The sequence below is a fragment of the Orcinus orca genome, chromosome X (assembly GCF_937001465.1).
Source record: "Orcinus orca chromosome X, mOrcOrc1.1, whole genome shotgun sequence".
Taxonomy (NCBI): domain Eukaryota; kingdom Metazoa; phylum Chordata; class Mammalia; order Artiodactyla; family Delphinidae; genus Orcinus; species Orcinus orca.
The window spans coordinates 63,423,221-63,436,858 of record NC_064580.1 but is presented as its reverse complement, the minus strand read 5'-3'; the positions used below and the strand labels follow the sequence as shown (position 1 = coordinate 63,436,858).

The 13,638-nt window shown below is 37.1% G+C and overlaps 1 protein-coding gene across 5 annotated transcripts in view; it reads left to right on the top strand.

Moving 5' to 3' along the window:
• PHKA1 (phosphorylase kinase regulatory subunit alpha 1) overlaps positions 1-13,638 on the top strand; it is a 129,169-nt gene that overhangs the window by 20,462 nt on the left and 95,069 nt on the right. For 4 of the 5 annotated variants that reach the window (XM_033416190.2, XM_004285543.4, XM_004285542.2 and 1 more), the window contains exons 6-7: positions 2,140-2,220; positions 13,459-13,557. In XM_033416190.2, the coding sequence (XP_033272081.1) occupies positions 2,140-2,220; positions 13,459-13,557 (180 nt within the window). Of the gene's footprint in view, positions 1-2,139; positions 2,221-4,382; positions 4,443-13,458; positions 13,558-13,638 lie in introns of those variants that run through there. The other variant, XM_049705080.1, reaches the window with a different exon arrangement.

Genomic DNA, 13,638 nt, shown 5'->3' with positions numbered 1-13,638 from the left:
TATCTATAAGTTCATACTGATGTAAATAAATAGCTGAGTAAATAAATGAGGGAGAAAGGATAACTCTTCCTTAGAGAAGAATTGCAGTTAATGAGTGTAGAGGTAATGAAGGAACTAGAAAATCACCATTGAAATCACCACTGTAATAACTGTCACAGGCACAATTCACTGATGGATGCTAAATTAGTGGGTGGATGTTTGAGGAGAAACAAGATATTTGCACAATCGTAAAGTATCTCTCTGAAGATAATTATTAATTACAGGCACACCTCATTTCACTGTGCTTCCTTCGCTCTATTGCACTTCACAGTTAATTGTGTTTTTTTACAAATTGAAGGTTTGTGATAACCCTATGTCAAGCAAGTCTATTGGTGCGATTTTTCCAACAGCATTTGCTCATTTCATGTCTCTGTGTCACATTCTGGTAATTCTTGCAGTGTGTCAAACCCTCTGCCAGCAAAGAGATTATGACTTGCTGAAGTCTCAGATAATGGTTAGCATTTTTTAGCAACAAGGTATTTTTAAATTAAGGTATGTGCATTGTTTTTTAGACATGATACTATTGCACACTTAATAGACTATAGTATAGTGTAAACATAACTTTTATATGCACTGGGAAAGCAAAAAAATCATGTGACTTGCTTTATTGCAGTATTCACTTTATTGCTGTGGTCTGGAACTGAACCCACAATATCTCTGAGGTATGCTTGTAAGTAGTATAGTAATACAATAGTATAATAGAAAAATAGTAACAGTAGAATGGAGAAACTCTGCAGACACCACCTTAACCAAGTCATTAAGGTTAACATCACCAGTAATGACATCAACATCGTATACCTCTGATACGATGTGCTAAGAAGGAGCATAATGTTTGTAGTATTCTAGTATTCTTGCCAAAAATGCATAACCTCAATCTAATCAAGAGAAGACATCAAGCAAACCCAAACTGAGGGAAATCTATAAAATATATGACCACTAATCTTCAGGAAGTGTCAAGGTCATGAAAGATAAGGCTTGAGAAACTAACTGATTGGAAGAGACTTAAGGAGGCATGACAAATGCAGCATGGTATTCTGGATTGGATCCTGGAATACATAGAAAGGTCGGACTGCCATGGCAGTCCAGTGGTTAAGACCTCACCTGCCAATGCAGGGGGTGCGGGTTCGATCCCTGGTCGGGGCGCTAAGATCCCACGTGCCTTGCGGCCAAAAAACCAAAACATAAAACAGAAGCAATATTGTAGCAAATTCAATAAAGACTTTAAAAATGGTCCACATCAAAAAAAATCTTTAAAAAAAAGGCTATTAGTGGGGGAAAAAACGGTGAAATCCTAGTAAAGTCCATAATTTGGTTACTAGTATTTTACTAATATAAATTTCTTCACTTTGACAATTGTACTGTGGTTATGTCAGGTATTAACATTAGGGGAAGCTGAGTGAAAGGTGTATGGGAACTCACTGCTATTTTTGCAACTTCTCTGTAAATCTAAAGTTATTTGGAAATGAAAGGTTTTTAAAAAGTAATTTTAAATGTTATCTTTGTATTATCGAGGGGCCGTATAGAACTATGATTAAGAATGTAGGCTTTGGAGCACTTAGACTCTAATCCTAGCTCTGTTATTCATTAGCTATGTGACCTTGGGTGAGTCACTTGACCTCTCTTTGTACCTCAGTTTCATCATCTATAAAATGTAAAGATTAAGGAAGAAACTGTAATAGTGTAAAGTGCATAGGTAAGTGCATGGTACATTGTCAGTGCCAATAGAGAGTAAAATTAGACTGGATGTTTATGATAAAATATTTGGATGATGTTTAGGCTCTGTCTCCTAGACCCCCTAGGTGTCTGCTTTGATGAAAAATTTTGAGAAGCACCTCTTTAGATGAACTAAGGTACAGTTCTTAGTCCTGATCAACTGTCAAGATATCTTCTAACTTCTTGGAGGCCCCAATAGAATTTAAAACTACTGGGAGAATAGCTACAGGGGGAACCCAACTCATTGGCCTCTCCTTAATAAGCATTGTGGGCAAGCGTATGTATGGCGAGTTAGCTAATACTTGTGCCTTTTATTCAAGGTTTGTATATCTAGTAAGTGTTTAGTAGTGATGATTTGATAATGGTGTGTTGGTTATTTTATGCCAGGACTTCGGGATATGGGAACGTGGAGATAAGACCAACCAAGGAATCTCAGAATTGAATGCCAGTTCAGTTGGAATGGCAAAGGTAATTTTCCTTGCTTTGTTTTTACCAAGTGTGGGATAAGGAATTCTGGTACACCTTTGCCATAGATAAAGCCTTAACATGAATGTGGACCATCATCAAATTAATTGGTCTTTTAAACCATAGGCAGTATTCAGAGTCTCCAGTATAACTATGGACATATAGGTGAAGACTTCTTTCATAAGTTCCAGATTTTTATGTACAACTGCTTTTGTAGCATATCTCTATTTACATATCATATAAAGACCTTAGAAAACATATCTTAAACTAAACTCATCATCTCTATCACTACAAAAGCAAACAAAAGGAGGCTTTTTTTCCTTCCATACACTAGTTGACAAAGCTTGATATCAGGGAACCATCTCTCAATCCTCCACCCCCCTCACTCTCCTGCATCCCCTATATTGTTATCTTCATCATCATTATTGTGTTCCACTTGCCTTCATCTCTTCCTTCCCACTGCTACTGCCTTAATTTCAGCTTTCATCTATGGAAACAGCAAGAAGGCATAAAATAGGATAGTAGGAATAGGATCAAACATATTCATTATAATGATAAATACACATGGCTTGATTTGTTTCCCCTACCTAAAGGCAAAGGCACAGATTGATTTAAACAACGAAGAAAGGAAATCCAGTCTATACCTATACCACCTCTAAGAGCTCTAAGACGACAAATTGCTACAGAAAGATTAAAAACAGAAGGATGGACAAAGTGTGGCCAAAATAAGCAAAAAAGAGTACGGGTGACTACGTAAATTCAAATGAAGTAGAATTCAAAGCAAAAAGTATTACATGGAACAAAAGAGGACAAAGAGGGTCCAGATAGAAGGCACAGCCTACAATGAGAAAGTCTGGCCTGGAATGTAGTTTCAATTAATACAGAGCAAAATGTATTAGAAATACAAGGCAAAATAGAAACAGTTATAAAGGGACAATTTAACAAAAGCCACTGCTAGGCTATGACAGATAAAATAAACCAAAAATAAGTTCATAGAAAATTTAAACTATATAATTAATGTGGTTGAATTAATTAATATAGAACTTTGTCCCTACAAAATATATATTCCCTAGGTAACCATTTTCTTTTTTATGTATTTTAATTACCAAAGTGATACAGATATTGAGCTTATTTTTAAAAACTAAACCCTACTCTATTTACCTCTATGTAACCTGAATTTTTAAATTCAACAATCTCACATTTCACTGAACAACATAACCAAACATCCTCTTTCATACAGGTAATCTAATTCATTCTTTTCAATATTTAATAATTACTTTGTTGATGATAATGCTTTAGTGTGGATCCTTGTACATATATCCTGGTGAACTTGCACAAATAGTTTTGTAGGATAGATTCCTAAAAGTGAAAACATTGGGTTAAGGGATATACACTTTATTTATTTATTAATGTATTTATTTATTTTGGGCTGCATTAGGTCTTTGTTGCTGTGCGTGGCCTTTCTCTAGTTGCGGCAAGCGGGGGCTACTCTTCGTTGTGGTGCGTGGGCTTCTCCTTGTGGCAGCTTCTCTTGCTGCGGAGCACGGGATCCAGGCACGCAGGCTTCAGTAGTTGTGACGTGTGGGCTCAGTAGTTGTGGCACACGGGCTCTAGAGCGCAGGCTCAGTAGTTGTGGAGCACGGGCTCAGTTGCTCCGTGGCATGTGGGATCCTCCCGGACCAGGGATCGAACCCGAGCCCCCTGCATTGGCAGGCAGACTCCTATCCACTGCGCCACCAGCGAAGTCCCTGCTTTCTCTTTCTATTTACACATACACATTATTGTTTTTGAACCAGTTGAGAGTAAATTGCAGACATGATGCCTCATGTCTCCTAAATAGTTCAGAGTGAATTTCCTCAAAGACTGTCCCATAACCATGGTACAATCATCAAAATCAGGAAATGAACACTGGCATTATACTACAACTTAATCCAAAGACCCCATTCAAATTTCTTTAATTGTCCCAATAATATCATTTATAGCAAAACACAAAAACAAACAAGAAAACCCTTATGATCCAGGATCCAATCCAGGATAACATGTTATGTTTAGTTGTAATGTCTCTTTGGGCTTCTTTAACCTGATAATACTTTAGACTTTACTCACCTTTTATGACCTTGGCATTTTTAAAGATTGTTTTATAGAACGTCCTTCAATTTGATTTTGTGTGATATTTCCTCATGATTTGTTTCAAGCTATGCATTTTTGGAAAGAATACCACAGAGGTAAGATGTGTCCTCAGGACATAATCAGGAAGTACAAGATGTGGATTTGTCCCATTACTCTTCATGTTAAGTTTGATGGCTTCATTAAGGTGGTATCTGCCATATTTCTCTGCTGTAAATTTGCTTTTTTTCCGCCTCGTAGTTGATAAGTATTTTGTGCCTGGATGATATCTGTTTAACCCATTAGGTCTCAGTTTAGACATTTCTCCAGGGAAGCTTTCCAGAACTACCTGCTATCCCAAAGACTAAGTCAGTTCTGCCTCACAATTGAGGAACTACAAATAACTAATAAATACATGAAAGAATATTCAACCTTATTAGCAAATTAATGCAACAGAATCACCATTTTTCTTTCAAATTAGGGAAAATTTCTAAAATAATACCTGGTTTGCATTAAAGAAGGTTGTATCATACACTGCTGGTGATAGTTATATTGGTGCAACTTGCATGAAAGGGAATTTAGCATTATGTCCTAAAAATTGTTTATATCCTGTACTTCAGGGAATTAGTGCTTAGAAAATAACTCATTCTACTCTGTTTTTATGAGTTTGACTTTTTTAGGTTCCACATATAAGTTATATAATACAATATTTGTCTTCCTCTACCTGCTTATCGCACTTAGCATAATGCCTCCAAGGTACATCCATATTTTCGCAAATGGTAGGTTTTCCTTCTTTCTTTTTTTCTTTATTCTTTTTGAATTTTATTTATTTTTTTATACCGCAGGTGCTTATTAGTTATCCATTTTATACATATTAGTGAATATATGTCAATCCCAATCTCCCAATTCATCACACCACCACACCACCCCCCACCACTTTCCCCCCTTGGTGTCCATACTTTTCTTCTCTACATCTGTGTCTCTATTTCTGCCCCGCAGACTGGTTCATCTGTACCATTTTTCTAGATTCCACATATATGTGTTAATAAAAAAAATTGTTTTTCTCTTTCTGACATACATCACTCTGAATGACAGTCTCTAGATCCATCCACGTCTCTACAAATGACCCAATTTCATTCCTTTTTATGGCTGAGTAGTATTCCATTGTATATATGTACCACAACTTCTTTATCCATTCATCTGTCGATGGGCATTTAGGTTGTTTCCATGACCTGACTATTGTAAATAGTGCCGCAGTGAACATTGGGGAGCATGTGTCTTTTTGAATTATGGTTTCTCTGGGTATATGCCCAGTAGTGGGATTGCTGGATCATATGGTAATTCTATTTTTAGTTTTTTAAGAAACCTCCATACTGTTCTCCATCGTGGCTGTATCAATTTATATTCCCACCAGCAGTGCAAGAGGGTTCCCGTTTCACCACACCCTCTCCAGCATTTGTTGTTTGCAGATTTTCTGATGATGCCCATTCTAACTGGTGTGAGGTGATACCTCATTGTAGTGTTGATTTGCATTCCTCTAAAAATTAGTGATGTTGAGCAGCTTTTCATGTGCTTCTTGGCCATCTGTATATCTTCTTTGGAGAAATGTCTATTTAGGTCTTCTGCCCATTTTTGGATTCAGTTGTTTGTTTGTGTAATATTGAGCTGCATGAGCTGTTTATATATTTGACGATTAATCCTTTGTCCGTTGTTTCATTTGCAAATATTTTCTCCCATTTTGAGGGTTGTCTTTTCGTCTTGTTTATGGTTTCCTTTGCTGCGCAAAAGCTTTGAAGTTTCATTAGGTCCCATTTGTTTATTTTTGTTTTTATTTCCATTACTCTAGGAGGTGGGTCAAAAAAGATCTTGCTGTGATTTAGGTCAAAGAGTGTTCTTCCTATGTGTTCCTCTAAGAGTTTTATAGTGTCTAGTCTTACATTTAGGTATCTAATCCATTTGAGTTTATTTTTGTGTATGGTGTTAGGGAGTGTTCTAATTTCATTCTTTTACATGTAGCTGTCCAGTTTTACCAGCACCACTTATTGAAGAGACTGTCTTTTCTCCATTGTATATTCTTGCCTCCTTTGCCATAGATTAGTTGACCATAGGTGGGTGGGTTTATCTCTGGGCTTTTTTTCTTGTTCCATTGATCTGTGTTTCTGTTTTTGGCCAGTGCCATATTGTCTTCGTTACTGTAGTTTTCTAGTATAGTCTGAAGTCAGGGAGTCTGATTCCTCCAGCTTCGTTTTTTTCCCCTCAAGACTGCTTTGGCTATTCTGGGTCTTTTGGGTCTCCATACAAATTTTAAGATTTTTTGTTCTAGTTCTGTAAAAAATGCCATTGGTAATTTGAGAGGGATTGCATTGAATCTGTAGATTGCTTTGGTAATATAGTCATTTTCACAATATTGATTCCTCCAATCAAAAAACATGGTGTATCTCTCCATCTATTTGTATCATGTTTAATTTCTTTCATCAGTGTCTTATAGTTTTCTGCATAGAGATCTTTTGTCTCCCTAGGTTGGTTTCTTCCTAGGTATTTTATTCTTTTTGTTGCAGTGGTAAATGGGAGTGTTTCCTTAATTTCTCTTTCAGATTTTTCATCATTAGCATATAGGAATGCCAGAGATTTCTGTGCATTAATTTTGTATCCTGCAACTTTACCAAATTCATTGATTACATCTAGTAGTTTTCTGGTGGCATCTTTAGGTTTCTCTATGTATAGTACCATGTCATCTGCAAACAGTGACAGTTTTACTTCTTCTTTTCCAATTTGTATTCCTTTTATTTCTTTTTCTTCTCTGACTGCCGTGGCTAGGACTTCCACAACTATGTTGAATAAGAGTGGTGAGAGTGGTCATCCTTGTCTTGTTCCTGATCTTAGAGGAAATGCTTTCACTTTTTCACCATTGAGAATGATGTTTGCTGTGGGTTTGTCGTATATGTCCTTAATTAAGTTGAGGTAGGTTCCCTTTATGCCCACTTTCTGGAGAGTTTTTATCATAAACGGGTGTTGAATTTTGTCAAAAGCTTTTTCTGCATCAGTTTAGATGATCATATGATTTTTATTCTTCAACTTGTTAATATGGTGTTTTCATATATTGAAGAATCCTTGCATCCCTGGGATAAACCCCACTTGATCATGGTGTATGATCCTTTTATTGTGTTGTTGGATTCTGTTTGCTAGTATTTTGTTGAGGATTTTTGCATCTATATTCATCAGTGATATTGGTTTATAATTTTCTGTTTTTGTAGTATCTTTGTCTGGTTTTGGTATCAGGGTGATGGTGGCCTCATAGAATGAGTTTGGGAGTGTTCCTTCCTCTGCAATTTTTTGGAAGAGTTTCAGAAACATGGGTGTTAGCTCTTCTCTAAATGTTTGATAGAATTCACCTGTGAAGCCTTCTCATCCTGGACTTTTGTTTGTTGGAAGATTTTTAATCACAATTTCATTACTTGTGACTTGTCTGTTCATATTTTCTATTTCTTCCTTGTTCAGTCTTTGAAGGTTGTACCTTTCTATGAATTTGTCCATTTCTTCCAAGTTGTCCATTTTATTGGCATAGAGTTGCTTGTAATAGTCTCTTAGGATGCTTTGTATTTCTGCGGTGTCTGTTGTAACTTCTTTTTCATTTCTACTTTTATGGATTTGAGGCCTCTCCCTCTTTTTCTTGATGAGTCTGGCTAATGGTTTATCAGTTTTGTTTATCGTCTCAAAGAACCAGCTTTTAGTTTTATTGATCCTTGCTATTGTTTTCATTGTTTCTGTTTCATTTATTTCTGCTCTGATCTTAATGATTTCTTTCCTTCTCCTAACTTGGGGCTTTGTTTGTTCTTCTTTCTCTAGTTCCTTTAGGTGTAAGGTTAGATTTTTTATTTGAGTTGTTTCTTGTTTCTTGTGGTAGGCTTGTATAGCTATCAACTTCCCTCTTAGAACTGCTTTTGGTACACCCCATAGGTTTTGGATCATCGTGTTTTCATTGTAATTTGTCTCTAGTTTTTTTTTTATTTCCTCTTTGAGTTTTTCAGTGATCTCTTGGTTATTTAGTAATGTATTGTTTAGCCTCCCTGTGTTTGTGTTTTTTACGTTTTTTCCCCTGTAGTTGATTTCTAATCTCATAGTGTTGTGTTCAGAAAAGATGCTTGATATGGTTTCAATTTTCTTAAATTTACTGAGGCTTGATTTGTGACCCAAGATGTGATCTATCCTGGAGAATGTTCCATGTGCACTTGAGAAGAAAGTGTAATCTGCAGTTTTTGGATGGAAAGTCCTATAAATATCAATTAAGTACCTCTGGTCTATTGTGTCATTTAAAGCTTGTGTTTCCTTATTAATTTTCTGTTTGGATAATCTGTCCATTGGTGTAAGTGAGGTGTTAAAGTCCCCCACTATTATTGTGTTAGTATTGATTTCCTCTTTTATAGCTGTTAGCAGTTGCCTTATGTATTGAAGTGCTCCTATGTTGGGTGCATATATATTCACAATTGTTATATCTTCTTCTTGGATTGATCCCTTGAACATTGTGTAGTGTCCTTCCTTGTCTCTTGTAACATTCATTATTTTAAAGTCTATTTTATCTGATATGAGTATTGCTACTCCATCTTCCTTTTGGTTTCTTTTTGTATGGAATATCTTTTTCCATCCCCTCACTTTCAATCTGTATGTGTCCGTAGGTCTGAAGTGGGTCTCTTGTAGACAACATATATATGGGTCTTGTCTTTGTATCCATTCAGCGAGCCTGTGTCTTTTGGTTGGAGCATTTAATCCATTCACATTTAAGGTAATTATCGATATGTATGTTCCTATTACCATTTTCTTAATTGTTATGGGTTTGTTTCTGTGGGTCCTTTTCTTCTCTTGTGTTTCCCACTTGGAGAAGTTCCTTTAGAATTTGTTGTGTAGCTGGTTTGGTGGTGCTGAATTCTCTTAGCTTTTGCTTGTTTGTAAAGCTTTTGATTTCTCCTTCAAAACTGAATGTGATCCTTGCCAGGTAGAGTAATCTTTGTTGTAGGTTCTTCCCTTTCATCACTTTAAATATATCATGCCACTCCTTTCTGGCTTGTAATGTTTCTGCTGAGAAATCAGCTGTTAACCTTATGGGAGTTCCCTTGTATTTTTTTTGTAGTTTTTCCCTTGTTGTTTTCAGTAGTTTTTCTTTTTAATTTTTGTCACTTTGTTTACTGTGTGTTGCGGTGTGTTTCTCTTTGGGTTTATCCTGTATGGGACTCTCTGTGCTTCCTGGACTTGTGTGGCTATTTCCCTTCCCATGTTAGGGAAGTTTTCAACTATACTCTCTTCAAATATTTTCTTGGGTCCTTTCTCTCTCTCTTCTCCTTCTGGGACCCCTATCATGTGAATATTGTTATGTTTAATGTTGTCCCCGAGGTCTCTTAGGCTGTCTTCGTTTCTTTTCATTCTTTTTTCTTTATTCTGTTCTGCAGCAGTGAATTCCACCATTCTGTCTTCCAGGTCACTTATCTGTTTTTCTGCCTCAGGTACTCTGCTGATTCCTTTTAGTGTATTTTTCATTTCAGTTACTGTATTGTTTGTCTCTGTTTGTTTGTTCTTTAATTCTTCAAGGTGTTTGTTCTTTATTTCTACCAGGTGTTTGTTAAACATTTCTTGCATCTTCTCGATCTTTGCCTCCATTCTTTTTCCAAGGTCCTGGATCATCTTCACTATCATTATTCTGAATTCATTTTCTGGAAGGTTGCCTATTTCCGCTTCATTTAGTTGTTTTTCTGGGGTGTTATCTTGTTCCTTCATCTGGTACAAAATCCTCTGCCTTTTCATTTTGTCTGTCTTTCTGTGAACGTGGTTTTTGTTCCACAGGCTGCAGGATTATAGTTCTTCTTGCTTCTGCTGTCTGCCCTCTGGTGGATGAGGCTATCTAAGAGGCTTGTGCAGACTTCCTGATTGGAGAGACTGGTGATTGGTAGAGCTGGGTGTTGCTCTGGAGGGCAGAGCTCAGTAAAACTTTAATCAGCTTTTCTGCTGATGGGTGGTGCTACGTTCCCTCCCTGTTTGTTGTTTGGCCTGAGGCGACCCAACACTGGAGCCTACCTGGCTTTTTGGTCGGGCTAATGGCAGACTCTGGGAGGGCTCATGCCAAGGAGTACTTCCCAGAACTTCTGCTGCCAGTGTCCTCCCCGGAGTGAGCCACAGCCCCCCACCCCCGCTCCCGCCTCTGCAGGAGACCTTCCAACACTAGCAGGTATGTCTGGTTCAGTCTCCTATGGGGTCACTGCTCCTTCCCCTGGGTTCTAATACACACACTACTTTGTGTGTGCCCTCCAAGAGTGGAGTCTCTATTTCCTCCAGTTCTGTCAAAGTCCTGCAATCAAATCCCACTAGCCTTCAAAGTCTGATTCTCTAGGAATTCCTCCTCCTGTTGCCAGACCTCCAGGTTGGGAAGCCTGACATGTGGCTCAGAACCTTCACTCCAGTGGGTGGACTTCTGTGGTATAAGTGTTCTCCAGTTTGTGAGTCACCCACCCAGCAATTATGGGATTTGATTTTATTGTGATTGCGCCCCTCCTACCATCTCACTGTGGCTTCTCCTTTGTCTTTGGATGTGGGGTATCTTTTTTGGTGAGTTCCAGTGTCTTCCTGTCGATGATTGTTCAGCAGTTAGTTGTGATTCTGGTGCTCTCACAAGAGGGAGTGAGCGCACGTTCTTCTACTCTACCATCTTGAACCAGTCTCCTCCTTGTTTCTTATGGCTGAATGATATTCCATTATACACACATACAAACACACACACACGCACACATACATACACACACAGATGCAGGTATGCACACACATACCCCACATCTTCTTTATCCATTCATCTGTTGACAGACACTTAGATTGTTTCCGTACATTGTGAATGATGCTGCAGTAAACATAGGAGTGCATATATTTCTTTGATATCCTGTTTTTATTTCCTTTGGATATATACCCAGAAGTGAAATTGCTGGATCATATGGTTGTTCTAATTTAATTTTTTGAGTAACCTCCATACTTATTATTTTCCATAGTGGCTGAACCAACTTGCGTTCCCCCCAACAGTGTGCAAGGTTTGCTTTTATCCATGTCCTCACCCATACTTATCTTTTTTATGATAACCATTCTGACAGATGTGCGGTGATATTGCATTGTGGTTTTGACTTGCATTTCCCTGTTGATTAGTGATTTTGAGCATCTTTTCATGTACCTGTTGGTCATTTGTATGTTCTCTTTGTAAAAAATGTCTATTCATTTCCTTTGTCCATTTTTTAATTGAATTATTAATTGTGTATGTTCTTTATATATTTGGGATATAAACTTCTCATTATATATGTGGTTTGCAAATATTTTCTCCCATTCTCTAGGTTGCTTTTTCATCTTTTTGATTATTTCTTTTTTGTTGTGTAGAAGCTTTCTATTTATTTATTTATTTATAAACATCTTTATTGGAGTATAATTGCTTTACAATGGTGTGTTAGTTTCTGCTCTATAACAAAGTGAATCAGTTATACATATACATATGTTGCCATATCCCTTCCCTCTTGCATCTCCCTCCCTCCCAGCCTCCCTATCCCACCCCTCTAGGTGGTCACAAAGCACTGAGATGATCTCCCTGTGTTATGCGGCTGCTTCCCACTAGCTGTCTGTTTTACATTTGGTAGTATATATAAGTCCATGCCACTCTCTCATTTTGTCCCAGCTTACCCTTCCCCCTCCCTGTGTCCTCAAGTCCCTTCTCTACGCAGAAACTTTTTAGTTTGATGTAGTCCCCCTTATTGATTTTTGCTTTTGTGCTTATACCTTTGGTGTCATCTAAAAAATCATTGTCAAGACCAATGTGAAGGAAGAGTTTTGTGATATCCAGTCTTAATGTTTAATCCATCTTGAGTTAATTTTTGTGTGTGGTGTAAGATAGGGGTCCAATTTTATTGTTCTGTATGTGATTATCCAGTTTTCCCAAAACTGTTTGTTGAAGAGACGATATCATTTTCCCATTGAGTGTTCCTGGCTCCTTTATCAAATATTAATTGACTGTAAATGCAGGGGTTTATTTCTGGGCTCTCTATTCTGTTTCATTGGTCTATGTGTCTACTTTTATGCCTGTATCATACTATTTTAATTACTATACCTTTGTAGTATAGTTTGAAATCAGGAAGTGTGATGCCTTCAGCTTTATTTTTCTTTCTCAATAGCTTTGTCTATTTAGGGTCTTTTGTGATTCCATACAAATTTTAGGATTTTTTTTATTTCTGTGAAAAATGCCATTGGAATTTTTATACGGATTGCGTTGTATCTATAGATGACTTTGGGTAGTGTAGATATTTTAACAATATTAATCTTCTGATCCATGAGCATGGGGCTATCTTTCCATTTGTTTTTGTCTTAAATTTCTGTCATCAAAGTATTGTAGTGTTCATTGTACAGATCTTTCACCTCTTTGGTTAAATTTATTCTTAAGTATTTTATTGCTTTTGATGCTGTTGTGAATGGGATAGTTTTCTTTATTTCTTTTTTAGATGTTTTGTTGTTAGTGTACAGAAAACACAACTGATTTCTGTATGTCGATTTTATATCCTGTAACTTTACTGAATTTGTTGATTAGTTCCAACAGTTTTTTGGTTGAGTCTTTAGGGTTTTCTATATATGAGATCATATCATCTTCAAATAATGACAATTTTACTTCTTCATTTCTGATTTGGATGCCTTTTATTTCTTTGTCTTTCCCAATTGCTTTAGCTAGGACTTCCAGTACTACGTTGAATAAGAGTGGTGAGAGTGAGCACCCTTGTCTTGCTTTAATCTTGCAGGAAAACTTCCAATTTTTCACCACTGAGTAGAATGTTAGCTGTGGGTTTGTTGTATATGGCCTTTATTATGTTGAGGTATGTTCCTTCTATACCAAATTTGTTGAGGGTTTTTAATCATGAAAGTATGAATGCAGCCTCCATCTCAAGTGTCTCTGGGACAATACGGGAGACCAGAAAAACCCTCAGAGGCGGAATAAAGAATGTTATTGTATTTTCTGTTCTGCTGAACATATTTAAAATGGTATCATGTTCATTGATATGATACCAGGGGTAGAGGGAGAAGAAATATACGCATTTGTAATGCTGAAGTTGTACTTTCCTTCTTTGTTCCTCAAAGGCAGCCCTGGAGGCATTAGATGAACTGGACCTGTTTGGTGTGAAAGGTGGTCCCCAGTCAGTTATCCATGTCCTAGCTGATGAAGTGCAACACTGCCAGGTAAGAGAATAATGGACAACGTTATAGAAAAATGTATTTTTACTCAGACTCAAATTTAGCATGAGCTTTAGAATAAGCAGA